The 24852-nt window shown below is 39.7% G+C and overlaps 1 protein-coding gene across 1 annotated transcript in view; it reads left to right on the top strand.

The window, feature by feature from the left end:
• The window catches only part of KIF13A (kinesin family member 13A), a 215474-nt gene that overhangs the window by 89437 nt on the left and 101185 nt on the right, over nucleotides 1–24852 (top strand). The window contains 1 exon segment of the mRNA XM_059938003.1: nucleotides 740–752. Within this exon segment, the coding sequence (XP_059793986.1) occupies nucleotides 740–752 (13 nt within the window).

Raw genomic sequence — 24852 nt, 5'->3', positions numbered from 1 at the left:
AAGACCCTGTGATAGGATCACATACCATAAAAATCATAGTTCAGCTCAATTTTGTATATGATCAAAACATTTACAAAGCAAGTAAGCCTAATGGTTTTTTACTTTGAAAACTATTTCCTTTTCCGAGTTTTTTCTGGATGCAGTTTCAGTCATTTTTGAATGCAAAAAATGAATGATAAAAAAATGCGTGTGTTATTGGTGATAAGGAAGGATGTAACTTGCTTTTAAATTTTTATTCAGGGTTGAAATATGTGAAAATTGTCTCTAAACCATGGTTTTTAATTGGGAAAAAAAATCCTATATTGATTAGAGTATTTTTCAAAGGAAATATACTATATATTAAGGCAAATTTAAGAAAAATTTAAATGTGAAAATTGATTTTAAAGTATTTGACCGCATGCAGTATGATTGCAGCATCTTCTTTATTCTGATGCTCTTTTTGTTGGCATTTTTAGAATCATTAAAAATACCTCTGAATGACTGGATACATTCTATTAAACCAGAAAAGAAACTGAGGCCCACACTATATTTTTGAACAAATACAGAAGTTTATCACCTCAGGCAGTGAAGTGAATATGGCTCCTGATCTTTGTGAAGTAGAATATCTTTCAGATCATGTAATCAAGGTGCTGAGTTTCCCTTGTATTTTTTCTCTTTCATTGCTTCCTTCTGACGTGTTGCTGCTGTGTTGACAACGCTCTCTACTTCTGCTGCTGAATGTTTTGTTTCCATCATTTAGGAAACCTCCCAAGGTAAGCACTGATAAGGAATTTGGCATGCATGCTGGCCAAATGTGCCAAAATCCTGAATTTTATCCATCACAATAACCCATGTGAAGCACCTCTGCTTTTGAGAAGGCAAATTGGCATTCTAATGTAAAACTTAAACCGTGAGCAAACAATTAATGTTGGTAATGATATAAAATGCGAATGGTCCTCTACATTTACAAAGCACTTTCATACATTATTTCATTCTTGGAATTAATGCTTGGGTCAGAACAAACCTGTTTGATTACTGTTTCTATTTTATTGATGATGAAATGAGGCTCAGAGAGATGAAATAAAATGTCCTAGTTCACAGATGGGGTAAGTGGAGAACTAGATAATATCACCACCTAGAAAATGGAAAAACAAAAATGGTAACATAATGATAGGTTAGTAACTATGGTTATTGACTGGACAAACTATCTTTTCTGGGTCCTACTAAGAATAATTGATATCATCAGAAAAATTCTCCAAACTTCTAGGGTTTCAACCATCTACCAACTTTATGTGCTTTTTTTGGAGTTTCTAGCCAATCACAAAGTCCACTAATTAGAGCTAGCCCCCTTGTTCTGGCCAGCCTTTGATGGCATGTGTGCCAGTGAGAAGCCCAAAAGTTAGAGAGTAAGTAGGAAAAGAAGAAAATGAGAAGCAGGGCATCTGAATGACCAACTCCTAAATAACTGAAGGCTTATTTTATTACTGGTGAGTATTTTATTGGGTATCCAAGGGACACTTAGTGCCAAAAGGAAGGAAAAATGCAACAAGCCCCTGACCAATGATGCTGGTTATAGCTTTGTTTTTTGAGATGGGATCAAGTCACGCTACACCCACACACATTATCTGGTCAGAATCTAAGGCATGTTGGGTGAGGGGAAGAAATCCAGAATAGATTAGGTTTACTTACCTCTGGGATTATGAAGGAAAATCTAACTTAGCTTTTGAAGTATTGAAAGCCACTAAATTGCTAAATGTTAGCAGTATAGGAATGGTCCTTGGCACTGAGAGTTCCAGCTCCAAGAAGGAAGGCATGCATTGAACAAATAATACGAAATCTTTTAAGAAAGAGGAAATATATGATGTTTAGAAGTATAAGCACTGGCATCCTGGTCAAATCTGGGGGATTGGAAGGTTCTCCCTGAACAATTATTGATGTGGATATATCCCTAAAATTTGCAACCAAAAATGTCTCTGCTACTCAGAAAGATGGGAGCTCCCCTTAAGTAGCTCTTCCTTCCCTTGCTGTTGGTTCCTAGAGGTTTCAGAACAGACAGTCCACCTTGTGATATATTTCATTCTTTCTCTACAGAAAAAGGCAATGAAATCCTGAGCAATTCCACGTATGGTTACTTAATGAAGGAGAAACAGTGACATGAAAAAGAGGCACAAAAACACATTTTCTAAAAAATCGCTAATTGCTTTAAACACAGAAAATGTTCTGGTTATTTTCTATCCAGTATCTATAGTATGGTGGTTTCACTAGGTATCCTACTGATAGTTCCTAAGAAGTGTCATAAAACTATCAAAATAAAATGAATGTTAAATCACCACATTTAAATATGTATGTGCATGCCATAATACACATCTGGAAAGTATAAAGATCATCTTGAAATAAAATAAATGACATAATAGAGTCAAATTTTTTAGAAAGACACTAAAATAGATAAGGTCTTTTCTTGCAGAAACTGTAAATATTGAAAGCAAATGGGAAATGGAAAGATATTTTTAATGATGATTATATAAGCATGACATTTTATTGATTTAAAACAATGAGATTTTGAACATGAATAATTAGCAAAAGCATCAAAGAAGACAGGTTGTTTCGATTTAACAAATATTCTGGGTAAGGGCCAAGTGCTGCATGAATCAGACCTGATCCTAGCATTCTAAAACGGTTGGGGTAGGGAACATATGCACAATATAAAATCAGTTGTGTTAAAGGCCACAAGAGGAAAATATTTGTGGAACTCATAGGATGAAGAGTCCTGTTCTGACTTCTGCAGAACTGACAGCTAAGACTGGACAAAATATTAAAAACCTATACTTGAAGGCACTGGAAAAATACCAAGTTAATGGACAATTACCAGACCAAGATCTAAGAGGAGGTGGAAATGTAGAGAGGTGAATCTGGTATTTGGGTGTTTGCCATTCAGACAAAAGTAGCTTAAAGGCAGAGCTGTGTTTCTGACAGTCTTGTAGGGTCTAGGGGACCTAGGGGGAAACAGTGTTGGAATTCAGGGTCTTCCAGTGGTGGAATCCTTGGCAAACTTCTTATGCTTTCGGTTGGCAACATGGTTTGCGACCCAGCCTTGGGTGGGGTGTAAAGGTGAAACAGAAGTAAACCAGTCCTCACATGGATTGCTGTGTGATTGCAAGTTTCTTTGTGTGATCCAGGAAGTCTCGAGCACTAAAAATGGATCAAAGTGATCCTAGAATGTAGGTTCCCATCTCACCTGGCAGGAAAGCAAATGTAATCCTGTCTCTAATGATTCTGCAAGGCATTTAAAAAGTATGATGTGCAGCATCCAATCAAAGATAGAGGTGCATTGCAAGATAAGGCAATGTGAACAAGAACTATGCTAACGTATATATATGGAATCTAAAAAATTGGTACCGATGGACCTAGTGCCAGGGCAGAAATAAAGACGCAGACGTAGAGAATGGACTTGAGGACATGGAGAGGAAAGGGAAGCTGGGACTCAGTGAGAGAGTAGCATTGACATATATACACTACGAAATGTAAAAAATAGATAGCTAGTGGGAAGCTGCTTCATAGCACAGGGAGATCAGCTTGATGCTTTGTGATGACCTTGAGGGGTGGGATAGGGAGGGTGGGAGGGAGGCTTAAGAGGGAGGGAATATGGGGATATATGTATGCATATAGCTGATTCACTTTGTTGTACAGCAGAAACTAACACAACGTTGTAAAACAATTATACTCCAATAAAGATGTAAAAAAAAAAAAAGAACTAACAGAAATAATAAGTAGAAATAGAATCACAGATACTTCAGATATTCAAATTGTTAGGCATGAACTTTAAAATAGCTATGCTTATTATATTCAAAGAGATAAAAGATAAGATTTTAAAATGTTAGAGAGGACTGGAAATTATATAAAGTGACAAAACAAATTTGGAAAATTACCCAACAGAAATTCTTACCCTGACAAACCCAAAACCAAAATTAAGAACTTAGGGTTTAGCAGCAGAATAGATCCAGCTGAAGAGAGAGTTAAATAATTAGAAGAGACGATAGGTTAGCAGAAAATATCAAAATGAAGTACAGAGGAGACAAATGGTGCTGGAACAACTGGACATCCGCATGCACAGAAATGAACTTAGACCTTATACCCTTCACAAAAATTAACTCAAAATGGATCATAGATCTAAATATAAAATGCAAAACCATAGAACTTCTAGAAAATAACATAAGGGAAATCTTGGAGAACGTGGGGTTGGTGATCAGTTTTTAGATACAACATCAAAAGTCTATCCATAAAAATAAAATTGGTTAATGGGATTTCATTAAAAGTAAAAACTTCGGCTCTGCTAAGACACTGTTTAGAGAATAAAAAGAAAGCTGCAGACTAGGAGAAAATATTTGTAAAACTAATCTGGTAAAGGACAATTATCCAAAATATACAAAGAACTCTTAAAACTCAACAGTAAGCAAGTGAACTACCCAATGGAAAAAAATGGGCAAAAGACCAGAAAAGACCCTTCATCAAAGAAGATATACAAATGGCAAATACACACATGAAAAAATGCTCAACATCATATGTCATAAGGAAATTACACATTAAAACAACACTGAGATACCACTACACACCTATTAGAATGGCTAAAATCCAAAAATCTGTCAAGACCAAAGCTTGTGAGGATGTGGAACTCTCTGTTGGCTGGTGAGAATGGAAAGTGGTGTAGAAAGTGTGGAAAGACAACGTGGAAGTTTCATGTAATGCTGAACATACTCTTATTGTACAACCAAGCAATCATGCTTCTAGCTACTTACTCAAATGAGTTGAAAATTTCTATCTATACAGAAACCTGCACATGAGTGTTTACAGCAGCTTCATTCAAAATTGCCAAAAACTGGAAGCATCCAAGATGTCCTTCAGTAAGGGAATGGATAAGCAAACTGTGGTCACGATCCTGATGCTTCTCTCAGGCCTGACCCCAAAGGGAAAGTGCCCACTGGACCTTACAAATCTCGCCACCAACTTGCATTCTCTTGTCATTAATATGTGTTTTCCTAAGGAATATCTTTTCATTATTCTCTGCGTGGGCAGTTATTGAAATTATGTCTAATTATATGATGATGGTAAATAATCATCACCTAACTGCAATATTTACTGTTTCTATTATGTGTAAGGATTTTGTACATTTTACTAAAAAATATTCTAAGGTAGAAGTGCTGATTAGGAGAAAGGAGGGGCTGTCATTTTGAATATTTGGTTCCTACCCAACTGTTATGAAGGAAAAAATCTCACATTCTTTATATCCATCCCTGGAACTGTACTCTTAGAATGCTATTTTCATTGTTAAAATTAATAATAGCTATCTTTAATTCAGCACTTACAATATGCCAGGTCCACTTTATTTTTTATTTTATTTTATTTTTTTTGGCTATGTCAAGTCTTATAGTTTTGGCACACGGGATCTTTGTTGAGGCATGCAGGAATTTTCTCGTTACGGTGCGTGGTCTGCTTGGGTTTCTCTCTAGTTGTGGCGTGCGGGTTTTCTCTCTCTAGTTGTGGCGTGCGGGCTCCAGGGCACGTGGGCTCTGTAGTTTGCAGCACACGGGCTTAGTTGCCCTGCGGCATGTGGGATCTTAGTTCCCCGACCGGGGATCAAACCTGCGTCCCCTGCATTGGAAGGCAGACTCTTTACCACTGGACCACCTGAGGAGTCCCTGCCAGATCCACTTTAAATCCAAATTAAAATTCAGTGCAAACTTGGATGCCTTCAGAGAGGAAGGGGGGAAATCAGTAGTTGCCAGGAGGAGTGAGAGGAGAGGAGAGATGAATAAATAGGTGAAGTACAGGATTTTTAGGGCACTGAAACTATTCTGTATGATACTTTAAGGGTGGATTATGACATTATGCATTTATCAAAACTCATAGGACTGTACAGCTCAAAAGAGTGAACCTTAATGTATGGAGTTTAGTTATTAATAATGTATCAATATTGGTTTATCTATTTATAACAAATACAACACACTAATGCAAGTTATTAGTAATGGGAAACTGCCAAGGGGGTGTTCAAGAAGAGGGAGTACATGGAAACTCTTTGCACTAGCTGCTCAATTTTTCTGTAAACCTAAACTCCTTTAAAAAATTATCATGAAAAAATAAATTAATTCATACTCACAGAAGAAAAAAGAAAAGCCATGTGATCGTCTCAGTAGATGCAGAAAAAAGCATTTGACAAAGTTCAACACTTATTTATGATATAAACTTGCAGCAAGCTAGTAGTAGACAGAAATCTCCTTAAAATGGTAAAGGGCATCCATTACACATCTTCAGCTGTCATCGTATTTAACTTTCCATCCAAGATGGGGAATAAGGCGAGGATATTGCTCTAGCTACCTCTATTCAACACTGACTGGAGTTCTTAGCCAGTGTAATTAGGCAAGAAAAAGAAATTCACCAATAAAGATGAAAAAAAAAGAAATTCAGATTGGAAAGGAGGAAGCAAAAGCATCTTTATTTGTAGGTAATAAAGTCATATATTTGAAAAAAATTAAGAAATCTCTAAATAAACTTCTAGACCTTAACAAGTGGCAATGTAGCAAGAAAAAGGTGAAAATACAAATTGTACTTCTTTACACTAGCATGAACAATTAGAAAATAAAAATTTAAAACAACCCAATAAATTACAGTAGCTTCAAGAACATTAAATACTTAGGGATATACTTAGTGAAAAGTGCACAAGACCTTTTTATTAACATCCCACATACATATTTGGCCATTGGATTGTAGACAGATGTGCCGAGAGATGGAGAAAATATCAACTATATTCAGAGAATGATATAGCATAGAGATGGACTACTGGTACGTGAAGGGGAGTCCTGGGTGACACATCCAGAAGGAGGCTGAGGAGATTCCCTGGCGGTCCAGTGGTTAGGACTCTGCACTTCACTGCCAAGGGCCCAGGTTCGATCCCTGGTCGGGGAACTAAGATCCAACAAGCCATGTGGTGTGGCCAAAAAAAAATTAAAAAAGAAGGAGGTTGAAACCAAATCCAGCTGTGGAAGACCTTGACGCCAGGGTTGGACCTTGATACATTCAGTGTCTCTGTTGCCTATTTTGAACAAGGCAATGGCGTAGTTCAGGCTCCCTTTCAGAAGGTTAATCTGAAAGCAGAGCATAAAATAAATTGGGTTTGGTCAGTGGTTGGGCTCGGGATGGTATTCAATAAAATGTGCCAGGAAAGAGGTAATGAGGGCCTGCACTGGCACGGTGCCATGAGACTGGAGAAGAGGAAGGGAAGAATGATCAAAACATTGCAGAACTAAAGTATCCAGGACTTGGGTGCCTATAGCATGTGGGAGAAGACAATACAGCAAGAGGAGTCAGAGTTCAGGTTTAGAGTGGGTTGAATTGGAAATGATGGCAAAACATCTGATAGAGATACCTAGCAGGTTGTACAAGGTTTGTAGTCTGCCCTAGAAAGGTCAGGTAAATTCTTGCAGGAAGGAGATAGGAGATAAAGGAAGAGGTATTGATTATGTTGTCAAGGAAGAAAGGATTAAATGGAATAGAAGACCTGAGAGTAGAGGCTAACACCCTGGGACCCATCCTGCTCTAGGGAATGGAAAGATGGGGAAGAACCAATGAAAACTCAGAAGAGAAAGCAGGTACTCATGTGGTACTGCTGCTCGTGATGGCATTGAGGACACATACTTACACTCGCCAAATTGTGTTTCTTTTGTTCTTAAAAGTTATTTTTTCTAGTGTTGTATTAGGACAAGGAAAAAAATATTCTTCTGGTTGACATTTAAAAGTGAGATTAAACATTTTTTAATATTGCATGGGTATGTAGCATATTAGAATAGAAAGGAAAATTTACACAGATTTATCCTTGTATAAATTGTTTTGTACTATACATTTGGATTTTTCTCTCTGGTGTTACATTTTGTAAATTTGTACTCCAGAGTGGAGAAACATTTATTTTAGCATGGGCTGAGTGCATACCTATTAATCCTTTTACCAGTAGCATATTATGCAGTGTTTATTGGAGTGTGTTCTACTTCCCTTAAAAAGAAAAATAAGCTTTAGACAAACATGGAGACACCTGCTTTATGCCTCCTCGTTAGTTTAAAACAAAGAGCCTTGGGACTTCCCTGGTGGTGAAGTGGTTAAGAATCCACCTGCCAATGCAGGGGACAGTGGTTCGAGCCCGGTCTGGGAAGATCCCACATGCCACAGAGCAACTAAGTCTGTGCGCCACAACTACTGAGCCTGCGCTCTAGAGCCCATGAGCCACAACTACTGAGTCCATGTGCTGCAACTACTGAAGCCTGCACGCCTAGAGCCCGTGCTCTGCAACAAGAGAAGCCACCGCAGTAAGAAGCCCATGCACCGCAACGAAGAGTAGCCCCCGCTCGCCGCAACTAGAGAAAGCCTGCGCGCAGCAGCGAAGACCCAATGCAGCCAAAAATAAATAAATAAATAAAACAGAGCCTTTGTCTCATAATTTTCAGAGTTGAAATAGGTGTGTTTTTCCTTATTGGTCTGACTGTAGTTTTGAGTCTAAGGTTTTTGTCTTAGCGGTATTGCAGATGGAGGTAAAAAGGGGACATTGCTTGTTTGGTTAGTTACCTTCTCACAAACATTGGATTTTGGCAGGGAGGTGGTACAGAGGGAGAAGACGCATGTGTAAGATCTCTATCTAATTATGTGTTAACGCACGCTTTATTGATGGAAAACAGGAAAATGTCCCAGTCACAGTAGCTTTGCCTTCAGAAGCCCAGTTCTGGATCTCCCCGATGGCCCTCAGAATATCAGGCATGTTCTAGGACCGTTCACTTTTCCTGCTTTTGTCATTTCTGGCACAAGTGTCTTACTTTCCCCCAGAGCTACACTGAAATACATGCAGAGAAAAACAAATGAATTCTTCCTCCTTTTTCTGTTTTCTTCTTCATCCCTCAGTGTTTACTGAGCACCTTCCATGTGCCAAGTGAGCACTTTGGAGCTGGAAGAAATTTCTGAACTCACACTGTTCAGACCCTCTTCTTTAAGACCAAGGAGATTGAGGCTTAAGGAATGAATCAGCCAAGACCATCCAGTGAGAGAGCTTTTTGGCCCCAATTCTAGGCCTTCTGATTGCTGCTACTATCTGTTACTCCACATGGTTGTAAAGCGTTTTTTCGATTTGTTGGGTTTTATGCAGTAAAGAAAATGGGAAAGAGTAAGAAGGAAGAGTTTGGGGAAAATGTAAATATCTGTAAGATCATTTTGTTAAGGATCATATTCTTTTTTACTCAGTTTGCTCATTTTTAAAGTCATGATCATCGTTCTAATATCTCCTTAAGTTAGGGTAAGAGTCATCTGAACAATTTGATCTTGTTAATTAAACTCACTTTAAATGTTTTTTACTTTTATTTACAAGCATTGTTAGGAACTGCTGAACTTCAAGGTGTTTAATCCCTCTTCTAGTTACATAAATTTGTTGGCAAAATCGTGAGCAGGAGAAAATGACATCATAACAAAATAAAATTGTTACTTTTTGAAGGCAGTTTCCTTTAAAGAGTCATGCTGCCATACCAAAAACCTGCCTTTACAAAAATTACTCAGAAAAAAGTAGGGGGAAGTCTTACTCTGTACAGCCTATGCCATCTGAAGTGTAGTTGCATTCAGACTTGTTTTACAGTGTGTGACCACCATCATTTTCATCGTTCACTTTGTGCATTTCTGAAAACTAAGTGTTGGCCTCAAACGAGGTGAGTTCTAGACCTGCGCTGTCCAATACAGCAGCCTCTTAGCTACATGTGGCTTTCGAGCATGTGCTAGGTGGCTGGTCAAAATTGAGATTTTTGTAAGTGTAAAATACATACCAGACATCAAAGAATTAGTATGAAGAAAAAAAAAGATAAATTTTTTAGATGTATTAGGGTACATTAAAATATTATTAAAATTGATTTATCTCTTTACTTTTAATGTGCCTATAGACACAATTTAAATGACATATGTAGCTTGGATCATATTTCTGTCAGACAGCACTGTTTCAGGCCAAACACATGGCTGAGTACGGAATGTCTTTTCGGCATCCGTCCTGAGGCTTTTGTTTATTTCTTTTACCCTGTTAAATACAGCCGCTCAGCTGTCACCCCTTACATTTCTGCCTTTATATCTGAGTCCGTGAGTGTTGCAGCTGCATGAATTGAATGGCAACATAGCCTTCCTGCTGTGCGTTTTCCCTAGGAAGCATTTTTACTTTATTCATTCAAAGGTCATTAATTAGACAATTATTAATTGAGAACGTTTGCAGGAAGTATTGTGGGGCTCAAGAGGTGATTCAACTAGTGGTTCCTGCTCTCTGGAATTCACAGTGTGGTGAGGAAGATTAAACATATACAGCACTTTAAGTAGTGGAAAATAGATTATGATAAACATCATCATTCGTTGTTCCAATATTCTGTGACTCCAGAGGAAGAAAAGCTTCCTAGCTAAAAGTGGATCTCAAGTATGGGGAAGGTTTCAAAAGGCAGAAATATGGTATAGGAATCAAGATGTATGCGAGGAACAGAAACAAAGTAATTGATGGCAAAGGAGAACTTTCTCTGTTCATAACACATCTGACCCCGTATGTATGGGTTTTCCACACCAAACAGTTCTCTTTGGATACCAGCTGGGTAGCCTACAAGTCACTTCAGTTCTGACAGTAACTCCCCAGAGCTGGCACAGACCCCATAGATAAAGGGCTCAGTCCCACAAGACTGCGCTCCCTCAGACACTAATCGCAAGTAGTGGGTCTCCAGGTTAAACGCTTCTATCTGACTTTGCTACCAATCAGGGCTTTCCAAGACCCCCTCCTCAGATTTGATAATTTGCTAGAATGGCTTACAAATCTCAGGAAAACACTTACTTAGGTTTACTGGTTTATGATAAAGGGTACAGGTGAGCAGTCAGAGGAAGAGGTGTGTGTGGTGAAGTCCGGAAGTGTCCCGAACACAGGAGCTCCTGTCCTTGTGCAGTCACGTCACCCTCCTGGCACACGGATGTGGTCACCAACCCGGAAGCTCTCTGAACCTTGTCACTGAGGGGATTTTTTAACATCTTTATTAGAGTATAATTGCTTTACAATGTTGTCTAAGTTTCTGCTGTATAACAAAGTGAGTCACCTATATGCATATGTATATCCCCATATCCCCTCCCTCTTGTCTCCCTCCCACCCTCCCTATCCCACCCCTCTCAGTGGTCACAAAGCGCCGAGCTGATCTCCTCCCTATGCTATGCAGCTGCTTCCCACTGGCTATCTATTTTACATTTGGTAGTGTATATATGTCAATGTTACTCTCTCACTTCGTCCCAGCTTACCCTTCCCCCGCCCTGTGTCCTCAAGTCCATTCTCTACATCTCTGTCTTTATTCCTGTCCTGCCCCTATGTTCATCAGAACCATTTTTTTTTTTTAGATTCCATATATATGTGTTAGCATACGGTATTTGTCTTTCTCTTTCTGACTTGCTTCACTCTGTATGACAGGCTCTAGGTCCATCCACCTCCCTACAAATAACTCAATTTCATTTCTTTTTATGGCTGAGTAATATTCCATTGTATGTGTGTGCCACATCTTCTTTATCTATTCATCTGTGGATGGGCACTTAGGTTGCTTCCATGTCCTGGCTATTGTAAATTCACTGAGGGAATTTTAGGGAGGCACAATCGATTATTAACTCACTCTCCAAGCCCTCTCCCATTCCTAGAGATGGTGGGAGTGGGGCTGAAAGTTCTAGGTTTCTAGTCAAGGCTTGTCTTTCTGGCAGCTGGCCCCCATCCTGACGTTATCTACAGTTCCGCAATAAGTCGCCTTATTTAGAACAAAAGAGGCTTCTATCACCTGGGAGCTTCCAAGGTGATAGAGCTCCTAAATGGAGCTCAGTGTCCGGAATAAAAGACTTCCTATCACTCACAAAAGTCCAAGAGCTTTAGGTGCTCTGTGTCAGGAACCAAACATATATTTCTCATAACATCACAGATGTCTTGGGAAGTTTCAAATTTTGGTAGAGTACAGGTCATCCCCAGCAGTGAAGCCTGTCACCCTTTCCAGTTTGATCTGACTGCACAATAAATGTTTGCAACCCCTGGACCACCTCAGGTGCTTCTGTGACCTGGGGCCTGGGAGTCAGCACAGCCTCCTCTATGTGCTGGACCACCAGGCCTGGTCCAGCAGAGGGTGGTAGGCAGATGAGATGAGGCCTTGGTCTGCAAGTTCTGAACCAGACCCAGAGATTGCTCGTGGTAGGCGATATCAGGGTGACTCAAATTCGATCTAGGTTTAATTTTTTTCCTTCTTTTTAAAATTTTTTTCCTTCTTAATGAGCAACATTAATCATTTATTGGAGACAATCTAGGATCATACAGTATATGCTTAGACATTTGCATCTGATCGTTTGGTCTGTTTTTGTGGAAGAAGAAATAGTCTGTGTGTGAAAACATCCAAATTACCTTTTGCATATGCTGTTGGAAGTTATTTGGGTGGCTAGTTTTTCTGAGGAGAAGTAATCAGGGCATGAAAGAACCATGAAAGTAATGCCACAGATTGTGCATTTGTGACACCACCACCCTTGCCCCTCAGCAACCAGTGAAGCAGATTTTAAAGCTGAATAACGAAGGATTAAACTTGGAAGGAATGGAGTATTTGAAAGAGTTGGAATTGAGTTAGTGCTAAATGGAAGCTCTATGCTCTGTCAAAATATTGGTATGGGATTTGGGAGAACTAGTTCCTATTTTCAAGTTTTTGAAACTCTGGATGGTTTTCAGAGCGCTTTTTCGGGGGTGCCTTTTTCCATGGGACTGTTTATATTCATAACTTTCAATCCATTCAATGGATGGTCAAACCTCGTTATTTCTTCCTTTAACAGCTCTCATATTTATATATTTCTTCCTGCAGTAGTTGGGGGTCTTTCAGCTAAAAGTGACAGGAACTCAAACTAAATGAGCCATAAGATAAATGTGTTAGAAGGACTCTGGGAAGAATCAAAGAACTCAAGGACAGGAAGTGGCTGGCGTTCAAATACAAGTACTTCTTCCTGTCTCCCCATCTCCTTCTCTGTCCCCATGTGTGTCCCCTTTGTTTCTCTCTCACTGCAGACCAGCTCTGTCTGCTTTTCTGGTCCACATGGTTAGAAACACAGCCTCGACATGTCCCAGATTTTACAGCATTAACATTTTATAGTCATTAAAGAAAGACTGGTTTGACTTTCTTAGTCCCAAATCCAGAAATTCCATCAGGCACCCACTTGAGACCAGTTAACTGTGGTCAAGGGATCATGGGACTGTGTGAGTGGTCCAGCCTGAGCCCTTACGTGTGTCTTCCCTGCCGTCCTCTCCCCCACCCCCAAGAAATCATATATATAATGTGTGAATTTATATGCCATATAAAAATATAGCAACGACCCATGGGAACCAAATGGCTGGAGTGCAGGTTAGTATAATTCTCCTAAGAAAAGGTGCTATTTCTAGAATAAATGAGGAATGGGGTTCTGGACCAAAGAAAAGAGTGCCTGTATTCACTACAGCTCCTCTCTGTCCCCACTGAGCCTGGGTATTAGAAGCTTTCACCTTCATCATAATGATTTGCTTACTGGACTCTTTTCCTCCTGTTTTACACCAGTTCAGTCCATCTTCCATGTCGCTGCCACTGTGATCATTCCAAAGTGAGAATGTGATCCTGTCATTTGCCAACAAGCTAAAGTCCAGCCTTCTTAATAATAAAGCACATAAAGTCTTACACGCACTGACCTCAGCCTGTGCCCCCGTTTTTCTCTCTTTCTTCCCCTCCCCACTGCTCTTTGCACACTACTCCCATCACGCCCAGCTCCTTACCTCTGTTGCTTGGCTAGCTCCGCTTTTACCTGGACTGCTTTTCCTACTTGTCTTCTCAGTAATTGTCTTTCAGGATTCAGCTCAGGCTTTGCCTCCTCTGGAAACCTTTCCTGATCCTCCCCCTCCCCCACCCCCAGCCCTGCAGTGTAATTATTCCATCTTTGTATTCCTGCCAGACCCTGTACAGTCAGCTGTCTGTGTCCGCGGGTCCCACAGCCACAGATTCAGCCAACTGCAGATTGAAATTTTCAGGGCAAAAAAAAAATTCCAAGGAGTTCCAAAAAGCAAAACTTGAATTTGTCACACTCCAGCAACTGTTTACATGGCACTTATATTGCATTAGGTTTTGTAAGTAATCCAGAGATGATTTACAGTATATGGGAAGATGTGTATGGCTTGTATGCAAACACTACAACATTTTATGTAAGGGACTTGAGCATCCTTGGATTTTGGTATCCATGGCCGTCCTAGAACCAATCACCCAGGGATATCGAGGGAGAACTATTCTACATATTGTACTCTTTCCTTTTCCTTGTTACTTTACTCTAATAGAATCTGAGAGCCTGATAACTCGTTGACTCTTATTTCTGTCCCAATTAGCTCATAATACATACTCAGTAAATGCCTATTAAATGCATGCAAAGATAAATTAATTCTTTGAAGAAACACTGCTTCATGAGCCCTTAGAAATTTGAGCTGCCATGTAGAACAGTACTTTCCATGACATAGTTGTTTCCTACAGCTGTGAGGTCCCTGGGATCAGGACCCATGCCTCATTGCTGGTAGATGTGCAACAGATGCTGTCAGCTTGCTTTGAGTCTTTAAGATGCTTGACATCTTTACAGTTGGGCAATATTGACATTATTTGGTTTGCATATATAGGCAACTGTAAAGGAAATGATTGATCACCTTGCAAAAATATAGCAGTTACTTGACAACTTTTTAAATGTGAAGTTGGTGTGCATCAATAGAACTCACCAGTAATAAGAATGATCATTCTGGCTGGTGTCCCTTCTTTGATGCCCAGGAGCAGATATGCTCAACTACAGGCTGGAGTTAGCGCTGGCAGAGATGCTTTTGCAAATAGCAGTGATGAAGACAGTTCTGCTGATCACAGAGGCTCTCCTTTCAATTTCAGTCCCGCTTCTCCAAGTTGAGTGAAGCTTAACTCTTCTTTTTTTGTGACGCTTCACATCTCTGATATTAGGAGAAAGAGATGAAAAAAGCAAAAAATGTTGAAACTTGGCATTAAAAGGAAAATTTCGACATGACATGAAATGTAGGACTTTAATTCTTTTTGGTCTGGTTCAGTTCTCATAACACAGTGTGGGGACACATGACCACATTTGGCATATGTCTTTCATGTTAATTGTACTCTTTCAAATGGACAAAATTGAAAAGTAACCACCAACAGGACATTGACTCGCCGATATTTATAAAACCAGAGAAATAGGGTTTGTGGAGAGATCTCAGACGCAGTTTCCAAAATCAGTAGTGGCCAGAACAGGCAGTTAGTTGCAGCTGAGTCTGCAGATGTGAACAGTGGGTGAATTGTGTCCAGAGAGGAGGATGACAGGATAGCATGTGTGCAGAGAGACACACTCCTTCGTGCAAGCAAAGCCAGCCCACGTAGAGTGGACTTTCCTCCCCCACGGGAAGCCCTTTTGATTCTGGATTTGGGGGCTAGCAAGTACACAGTGTGTTTTGTATTGATCCTTTTGACACAGAACTCAATGAACTATAGCAACTCTCCTGTCACGGCCATATGAACCTTTTTCGCCTTTTCATTTTTCTTTCTTCATTTGATTTAGCAAATACTGAGCACGTTATCTACTGTGTCTATGCCTGTAATGATTAAAGAAATGAATTAGCACAGGCCCTGGCTCAGGAAACCTCCCAGCTTGAGCAGACTGTAACACACTTAGGATGGTGCCTGGTACATAATAAACACTCTATAAATGGCAGCTGTACTGTTAACTGGGGAGAGGACCCCCTCAGTAGATACCATCAAAACTGATCACAGTAGCTGCCGCATACTGAGTTTTACTGTGCACCAAGCATCGTATCAGTAGACACTTTGCTAAAATGCCCACAGTTCTAATTTAATATAAAATGTGTGATTACTTATGTAGAGTGTGTATTCGAGAGGAGAAGCTATCGACGGAGGCAGCACAGAGGAGGGAAGTCAAGGAAGCATTGGAGAAGGTGACATTTAGGTAGATCTTGAAGAATGGCCAATGAGGTGAAGAGAAGCAGGGGACTGCAGGAAGGGGAGACTTTCTTAGACTTCTACATTTTCTTTTCTTTTTTCCCCCGGACTTCCCACCAGAGGATTTCTTGGGCATTGGTGGAAGCTCTCAGAGCTGAAGAGATGGTTGACTCTTGACATAATATGTAAGTGAATAGGGGAGCTTGCTCCTGTCTTTTGGGAAAGGGGTGGGAATCCAGTAAACACACAAATAATGTCTGTACGGTGACACCTGTCTTGTCACTTCCACAGTTGAGTGGAAACAGGCTTTGACCAAGGACTGTTGTGTTATCTACTACCCTGCAGCACTGTGGGAGGATTCACACTCACCCGTGTGGGATAACACAGATTTACAAGGTTGTTTCAGTGAATGGTCATTCACCATGAAGTTGCTTTAAAAAGTAAATTCTCAGAGTATTTTTGTTTGGTGGAATTATGGTCAATAAAACCATTAGGAAAACCAAGGTCTTGACCTCTCAGAATTAATTATATAGAACAAAGGGAATCTCTCTATCTCTTTCTCATACACGTAAACACATAATCTGGTCAGCTAGAGTAAGAGTAAGAAGTACTTCAGGGTAAGAAGTAGTGTCCTTAAGAAAGGTTTCATAAGGGAGTGACATGTGAGATGATGCTGAAATAGTTTAATAAGGAGAAATTTGAAAGGGAGTAGTCTTTGACTCACTTTGCAAAAACTCTGATGTGTATGTTTGTAAATATTTCTTTGCCTAAAATTAAATTATCTTGAGAAAAGTATTGGGTTAATGACTTTCTGCCTGGAGAGGAGTTGAAGGGTATGAAAATGATTTTGGAAAAAAACGTGCTTTTTAATTTTCAAGAATAATTCTTTTATGTTTTCTCTTTGTGACTAGACCAAAAGTGACTAGAGGACAAAAATGCATGCCTAATGCATATTTGAGTTCCCTGTAGTACCTAAAACTGAGAGGGGTGGCAACTAGGTATTGGTTGACTGCTTTCTGGATGAAATGTTTTATAACTGGAGAATATGTTAGTGAAAGTGTGCAAGTAGAAAGGACGAATGAAAGGATACAGAGGTAATGCAATTGAAAGTACCTTTACATTTGGTTTTTTTTTAAATTTTTTATTTTTATTTATTTATTTATTTATTTATGGCTGTGTTGGGCCTTCGTTTCTGTGCGAGGGCTTTCTCTAGTTGTGGCAAGTGGGGGCCACTCTTCATCGCGGTGCGCGGGCCTCTCATTATCGTGGCCTCTCTTGTTGCGGAGCACAGGCTCCAGACGCACAGGCTCAGTAATTGTGGCTCACGGGCCTAGTTGCTCCGCGGCATGTGGGATCTTCCCAGACCAGGCCTCGAACCTGTGTCCCCTGCATTAGCAGGCAGATTCTCAACCACTGCGCCACCAGGGAAGCCCCCTACATTTGGTTTTTATGGATCAGGAAAATGATTATAGATCACATTTCTTAGAACACCGATGCCCTCTGATTCTTCAAGGAATATAGAAGATGCTTTCTTTCTTTCTCTTTTAAAAATGGCAAGTTGAATTTTGCTGAAATGCCAATGAGATGGGACTTTTAGATAAGAGTGGACTTTCACTGTGCTGCATCCTGCTCCTACGTCCTGAGGCTCGTTTGCCTCAGAGTGTATATCACCCAGCACATTTGCCTTATTAAAAACAGCTTGTGATAACTTTACAGGATGTTCAGCAGTTCACAGAGATGCAAAGCTAACATTTTTAAGAGTGTGTGGAAGGTGGGACAGATATGTACAGCAAGCTGCAAGGAATTAAATGCTGGTCTGAATTTTACAAGTTGGTAACTGAGAGAAAGGAATGGGATTCTGAGAAGGTGGAGTCACATTTTATTGAAAACAGTGAAGACAATGACTTTCAGATTTTAAAAACAACTGGGGAGCATCTGTACCTTTGGCTCTTTTTCTAGTTGAAGGATCTTAGAAGTTGTGGGTCTCTTTACAAAAAAAGTTCTCACGATGTTGATTGGCATTGATGAAATATGAAAGATACTTGGTTTCCAAATTTGATTTATTTTTTTGCTCAGTTGTATGCATTAAGAAGTCCCCCACCCCGACCTTGGCCCTTTGCAGGTCTGCGGGACTAAGCGTCACGGTGGCGCACTCGTGGCAAGAATCGGAGGAGCAGGAGAGAGCGAGGATAGGCTCAGGACCCAAGTCCCTCAGATTCCCCTCAGTTGTTGGAAGTAGCATCCAAACTGAGTGTCAAAAACCACTCCATTCCTCTGCTGTGGTGAGCCACCTCCACCCTCCATCATTACAGATTTCTCTAGACACCTCAGTGTCCCAGTTTGTCTCCTATGGAGGCGTGCATAAAGATCCTCTGCCTGACTTAGAATTGTACTAGCTTAGCAAAACTTGGATGTCTATTGAAGAAACTTAAAAAGTAGAGTAAAGGGTCACCTTTGTGACCAGAGCCAACATTGCAGCTTGAGCATCACTGAGCTGGAAGCCTGGGACAGAGAAACAGGGTTAATCTTGATTAATGGTGGAACAAATTTTGGACCTGTTGAGATTGAGAAGAGTGATTCCTTTGAGATCCTGAAGGGTGAGATCAAAGCCACCTGTCTGCCAGACAGGACACTGGACATTGGATCAAGAGAGACAGGAGACCTCCCTATTCATGTCTCACCCTACAGTACCAGCCAGGAGATCTCCCTGGGTCCCAGAGGCAGACCTCATCTCAAAACTCTGGGATGACCTTGGGTATTCCACAGGCCGGGTGTCAGGCCTGTGCCTCTGAGGTGGGAGAGCCGAGTTCAGGACATTGGTCCACCAGAGACCTCCCGGCTCCACGTAATATTAAACAGTGAAATCTCTCCCAGAGATCTCCATCTCAACACTAGGACCCAGCTCCACTCAACGACCAGCAAGCTACAGTGCTGGACACCCTATGCCAAACAACTAGCAAGACAGGAACACAACCCCACCCATTAGCACAGAGGCTGCCTAAAATCATAATAATGTCACAGACACCCTAAAACACACCATCGGATGCGGTCCTGCCCACCAGAAAGACAAGATCCAGCCTCATCCACCAGAACACAGGCACCAGTCCCCTCCACCAGGAAGCCTACACAACCCACTGAACCAACCTTAGCCACTGGGGACAGACACCAAAAACAACGGAAACTACGAACATGCAGCCTGTGAAAAGGAGACCCCAAACACAGTAAGTTAAGCAAGATGAGAAGACAGAGAAACACACAGCAGATGAAGGACCAAGTTAAAAACCCACCAGACCAAACAAATGAAGAGAAAATAGGCAGTCTACCTGAAAAAGAATTCAGAGTAATGATAGTAAAGATGATCCAAAATCTTGGAAATAGAATGGAGAAAAAACAAGAAACATTTAACAAGGACCTAGAAGAACGAAAGAGCAAACAAACAATGATGAACAACACAATAAATGAAATTTAAAATTCTCTAGAAGGAATCAATAGCAGAATAACTGAGGCAGAAGAACGGATAAATGACCTGGAAGATAAAATAGTGGAAATAACTACTGCAGAGCAGAATAAAGAAAAAAGAATGAAAAGAACTGAGGACAGTCTCAGAGACCTCTGGGACAACATTAAACGCACCAACATTCGAATTATAGGGGTCCCAGAAGAAGAAGAGAAAAAGAAAGGGACTGAGAAAATATTTGAAGAGATTATAGTTGAAAACTTCCCTACTATGGGAAAGGAAATGTTAATCAAGTCCAGGAAGCACATGGAGTCCCATATAGGATAAATCCAAGGAGAAACACACCAAGACACATATTAATCAAACTATAAAAAATTAAATACAAAGAAAAAATATTAAAAGCAGCAAGGGAAAAACAACAAATAACATACAGGGAAATCCCCATAAGGTTAACAGCCGATCTTTCAGCAGAAACTCTGCAAGCCAGAAGGGAGTGGCAGGACATGTTTAAAGTGATGAAAAGGAAAAACCTACAACCAAGATTACTCTGCCCAGGAAGGATCTCATTCAGATTCGATGGAGAACTTAAAACCTTTACAGACAAGCGAAAGCTAAGAGAATTCAGCACCACCAAACCAGCATTACAACAAATGCTAAAGGAACTTCTCTAGGCAGGAAACACAAGAGAAGAAAAAGACGTACAGTAACAAACCCAAAACAATTAAGAAAATGGTAATAGGAACATACATATGTAAATGGATTAAATGCTCCCACCAAAAGACATAGACTGGCTGAATGGATACAAAAACAAGACCCATCTATATGCTGTCTACAAGAGACCCACTTCAGACCAAGGGACACATACAGACTGAAAGTAAGGGGATGGAAAAAGATATTCCATGCAAATGGAAATCAAAAGAAAGCTGGAGTAGCAATTCTCATATCGGACAAAATAGACTTTAAAATAAAGACTATTACAAGAGACAAAGAAGGACTCTACATGATGGTCAAGGGATCCATCCAAGAAGAAGATAATAACAATTGTAAATATTTATGCACCCAACATAGGAGCACCTCAATACATAAGGCAAATGCTAACAGCCATAAAAGGGGAAATCGACAGTAACACAATCATAGTAGGGGACTTTAACACCCCACTTTCACCAATGGACAGATCATCCACAATAAAAATCAATAAGGAAACACAAGCTTTAAATGATACATTAACCAAGATGGACTTAATTGATATTTATAGGACATTCCATCCAAAAACAACAGAATACACATTCTTCTCAAGTGCTCATGGGACATTCTCCAGGATAGATCATATCTTGGGTCACAAATCAAGCCTTGGTAAATTTAATAAAATTGAAATCGTATCAAGTATCTTTTCCAACCACAATGCTATGAGACTAGATATCAATTACAGGAAAAAACCTGTAAAAAATACAAAAACATGGAGGCTAAACTGTACACTACTAAGTAACCAAGAGATCACTGAAGAAATCAAAGAGGAAATCAAAAAATATCTAGAAACAAATGACAAGGAAAACACGACTACCCAAAACCTATGGGATGCAGCCAAAGCAGTTCTAAGAGGGAAGTTTATAGCAATACAATCCTACCTCAAGAAACAAGAAAAAGCTCAAATAAACAACCTAACCGTACACCTAAAGCAGTTAGAGAAAGAACAACAAAAAAACCCCAAAGTTAGCAAAAGGAAAGAAATCATAAAGATCAGATCAGAAATAAATGAAAAAGAAATGAAGGAAACGATAGCAAAGATCAGTAAAACTAAAAGCTGGTTCTTTGAGAAGATAAAATTGATAAACCATTAGCCAGATTTATCGAGAAAAAAAGAGAGAAGACTCAAGTCAATAGAATTAGAAATGAAAAAGGAGAAGTAACAACTGACACTGCAGAAATACAAAGGATCATGAGAGATTACTACAAGCAACTATATGCCAATAAAATGGACAACCTGGAAGAAATGGACAAATCCTTAGAAAAGCACAACCTTCTGAGACTGAGCCAGGAAGAAATAGAAAATATGAACAGACCAATCACAAGCACTGAAATTGAAACTGTGAGTAAAAGTCTTCCAACAAACAAAGCCCAGGACCAGATGGCTTCACAGGTGAATTCTATCAAACATTTAGAGAAGAGCTAACACCTATCCTTCTCAAACTCTTCCAAAGTATAGCAGAGGGAGGAATATTCCCCAACTCATTTTACAAGACCAGCATCACCCTGATACCGAAACCAGACAAAGATGTCACAAAGAAAGAAAACTACAGGCCAATATCACTGATGAACATAGATTCAAAAATCCTCAACAAAGTACTAGCAAACAGAATCCAATAGCACATTAAAAGGATCATACACTGTGATCAAGTGGGGTTTATCCCAGGGATGCAAGGGTTCTTCAATATATGCAAATCAATCAATGTGATGCACCATATTACCAGATTGAAGGATAAAAACCACATGATTATCTCAATGGATGCAGAAAAAGCTTTCAACAAAATTCAACACCCATTTATGATAAAAACCCTCCAGAAAGTAGGCATAGAGGGGACCTACCTCAACATAATAAAGGCCATATATGACAGACCCACAGCCAACATCGTTCTCAATGGTGAAAAACTGAAACCATTTCTACTAAGATCAGGAACAAGACAAGGTTGCCCACTCTCATCACTGTTATTCAACATAGTTTTGGAAGTTTTAGCCACAGCAATCAGAGAAGGAAAAGAAATAAAAGGAATCCAAATCGGAAAAGAAGAAGTAAAGCTGTCACTGTTTGCAGATGACATGATACTATACATAGAGAATCCTAAAGACTCTACCAGAAAACTACTAGAGCTAATCAATGAATTTCGTAAAGTAACAGCATACAAAATTAATGCACAGAAATCTCTTATATTCCTATACACTAATGATGAAAAATCTGAAAGAGAAATTAAGGGAACACTGCTATTTACCACTTCAACAAAAAGAATAAAATGCCTAGGAATAAAACTACCTAAGGAGACAAAAAACTTATATGCAGAAAACTATAAGACACTAATGAAAGCAATTAAAGATGATACAAACAGATGGAGAGATATACCATGTTCTTGGATTGGAAGAATCAACATTGTGAAAATGACTATACTACCCAAAGCAATCTACAGATTCAATGCAATCCCTATCAAACTACGAATGGCATTTTTCACAGAGCTGGAACAAAAAATTTCACAATTTGTATGGAGCCACAAAAGACCCAAATAACCAAAGCAATCTTGAGAAAGAAAAACGGAGCTGGAGGAATCAGGCTCCCTGACTTCAGACTATACTACAAAGCTATAATAATCAAGACAGTGTGGTACTGGGACACGGAAATATAGATCAGTGGAACAGGATAAAAAGCACAGAGATAAACCCATGCACATATGGTCACCTTATTTTTGATAAAGGAGGCAAGAATATACAGTGGAGAAAAGACAGCCTCTTCAATAAGTGGTGCTGGGAAAACTGGACAGCTACGTGTAAAAGAATGATATTAGAACACTCCCTAACACCATACACAAAAATAAACTCAAAATGGATTAAATACCTAAATGGAAGGCCAGACACTATAAAACTCTTAGAGGAAAACATAGGCAGAACATTCTATGACATAAATCACAGCAAGATCCTTTCTGACACACCTCCTAGAGAAATGGAAATAAAAACAAAAATCAACAAATGAGACCTAATGAAACTTAAAAGCTTTTGCACAGCAAAGGAAAACATAAGACGAAAAGACAACCCTCAGAATGGGAGAAAATATTTGCAAATGAAGCAACTGACAAAGGATTAATGTCCAAAATTTACAAGCAGCTCAGGCAGCTCAATATCAAAAAAACAACTCAATCCAAAAATGGGCAGCAGACCTAAATAGACATTTCTCCCAAGAAGATACACAGATTGCCAACAAACACACATGAAAGAATGCTCAGCATCACTAATCATTAGAGAAATGCAAATCAAAACTACAGTGAGGTGTCACCTCACACCAGTCAGAATGTCCATCATCAAAAAATCTACAAACAATAAATACTGGAGAGGGTGTAGAGGAAAGGGAACCCTCTTGCACTGTTGGTGGGAATGTAAATTGATACAGCCACTATGGAGAACAGTATGGAGGTCCCTTAGTGAAAATAGAACTACCATATGACTCAGCAATCCCACTACTGGGCATATACCCTGAGAAAACCATAATTCAAAAAGAGTCATGTGGGGCTTCCCTGGTGGCGCAGTTGTTGAGAATCTGCCAGCCAATACAGGGGACACGGGTTCGAGCCCTGGTCTGGGAAGATCCCACATGCCGTGGAGCAACTAGGCCCGTGAGCCACAATTGCTGACCCTGCGCGTCTGGAGCCTGTGCTCTGCAACAAGAGAGACCGTGATAATGAGAGGCCCGTGCACCACAATGAAGAGTGGCCCCCACTTGCCGCAACTAGAGAAAGCCCTTGCACAGAAATGAAGACCCAACACAGCCATAAATAAATAAAAAATAAAATAAATAAAATTTAACAACAACAACAAAAAGAGAGTCATGTACCACAATGTTCATTGCAGCTCTATTTACAAGAGCCAGGACATGGACGCAACCTAAGTGTCCATCGATAGACGAATGGGTAAAGAAGATGTGGCACATATATACAATGGAATATTACTCAGCCATAAAAAGAAACGAAATTGAGTTATTTGTAGTGAGGTGGATGGACCTAGAATCTGTCATACAGAGTGAGGTAAGTCAGAAAGAGAAAAACAAATACCGTATCCTAACACATATAATTGGAATCTAAAAAAAAATAGAAAAAATAGTTCTGATGAACCTAGGTGCAGGACAGGAATAAAGATGCAGACGTAGAGAATGGATTTGAGGACACGGGGAGGGGCAAGTGTAAGCTGGGACGAAGTGAGAGAGTGGCATGGACTTACATATACTATCAAATGTAAAATAGATACCTAGTGGGAAGCAGTCGCATAGCACAGGGAGATCAGCTCAGTGCTTTGTGACCCCCAGAGGGGTGGGATAGGGAGAGGGGGAGAGAGATGCAAGAGTATATGTATAACTGATTCACTTTGTTATAAAGCAGAAACTAACACACCATTGTAAAGCAATGATACTCCAATAAAGATGTTCAAAAAAAAAAAAGTCCCCTGTCTGCCACAGTCTAATTAAGATACTAGTGACTTCATAATGAATAGGTGAAATAAACATTTAGGAATTCTAATGAAATTAGTTAGAAGTCTTGAGTAAATATATTTCTCTAGTATAATGTGCTGGCTTTGAAAAAAATTATTTTATTTGAAGTGGTTAGTTTCTAAAGAATAACTCAAGAA

The sequence above is a fragment of the Balaenoptera ricei genome, chromosome 11 (assembly GCF_028023285.1).
Source record: "Balaenoptera ricei isolate mBalRic1 chromosome 11, mBalRic1.hap2, whole genome shotgun sequence".
NCBI lineage: Eukaryota > Metazoa > Chordata > Mammalia > Artiodactyla > Balaenopteridae > Balaenoptera > Balaenoptera ricei.
The sequence above is the reverse complement of the archived record's forward strand: the minus strand, read 5'-3'. Positions and strand labels throughout refer to the sequence as shown.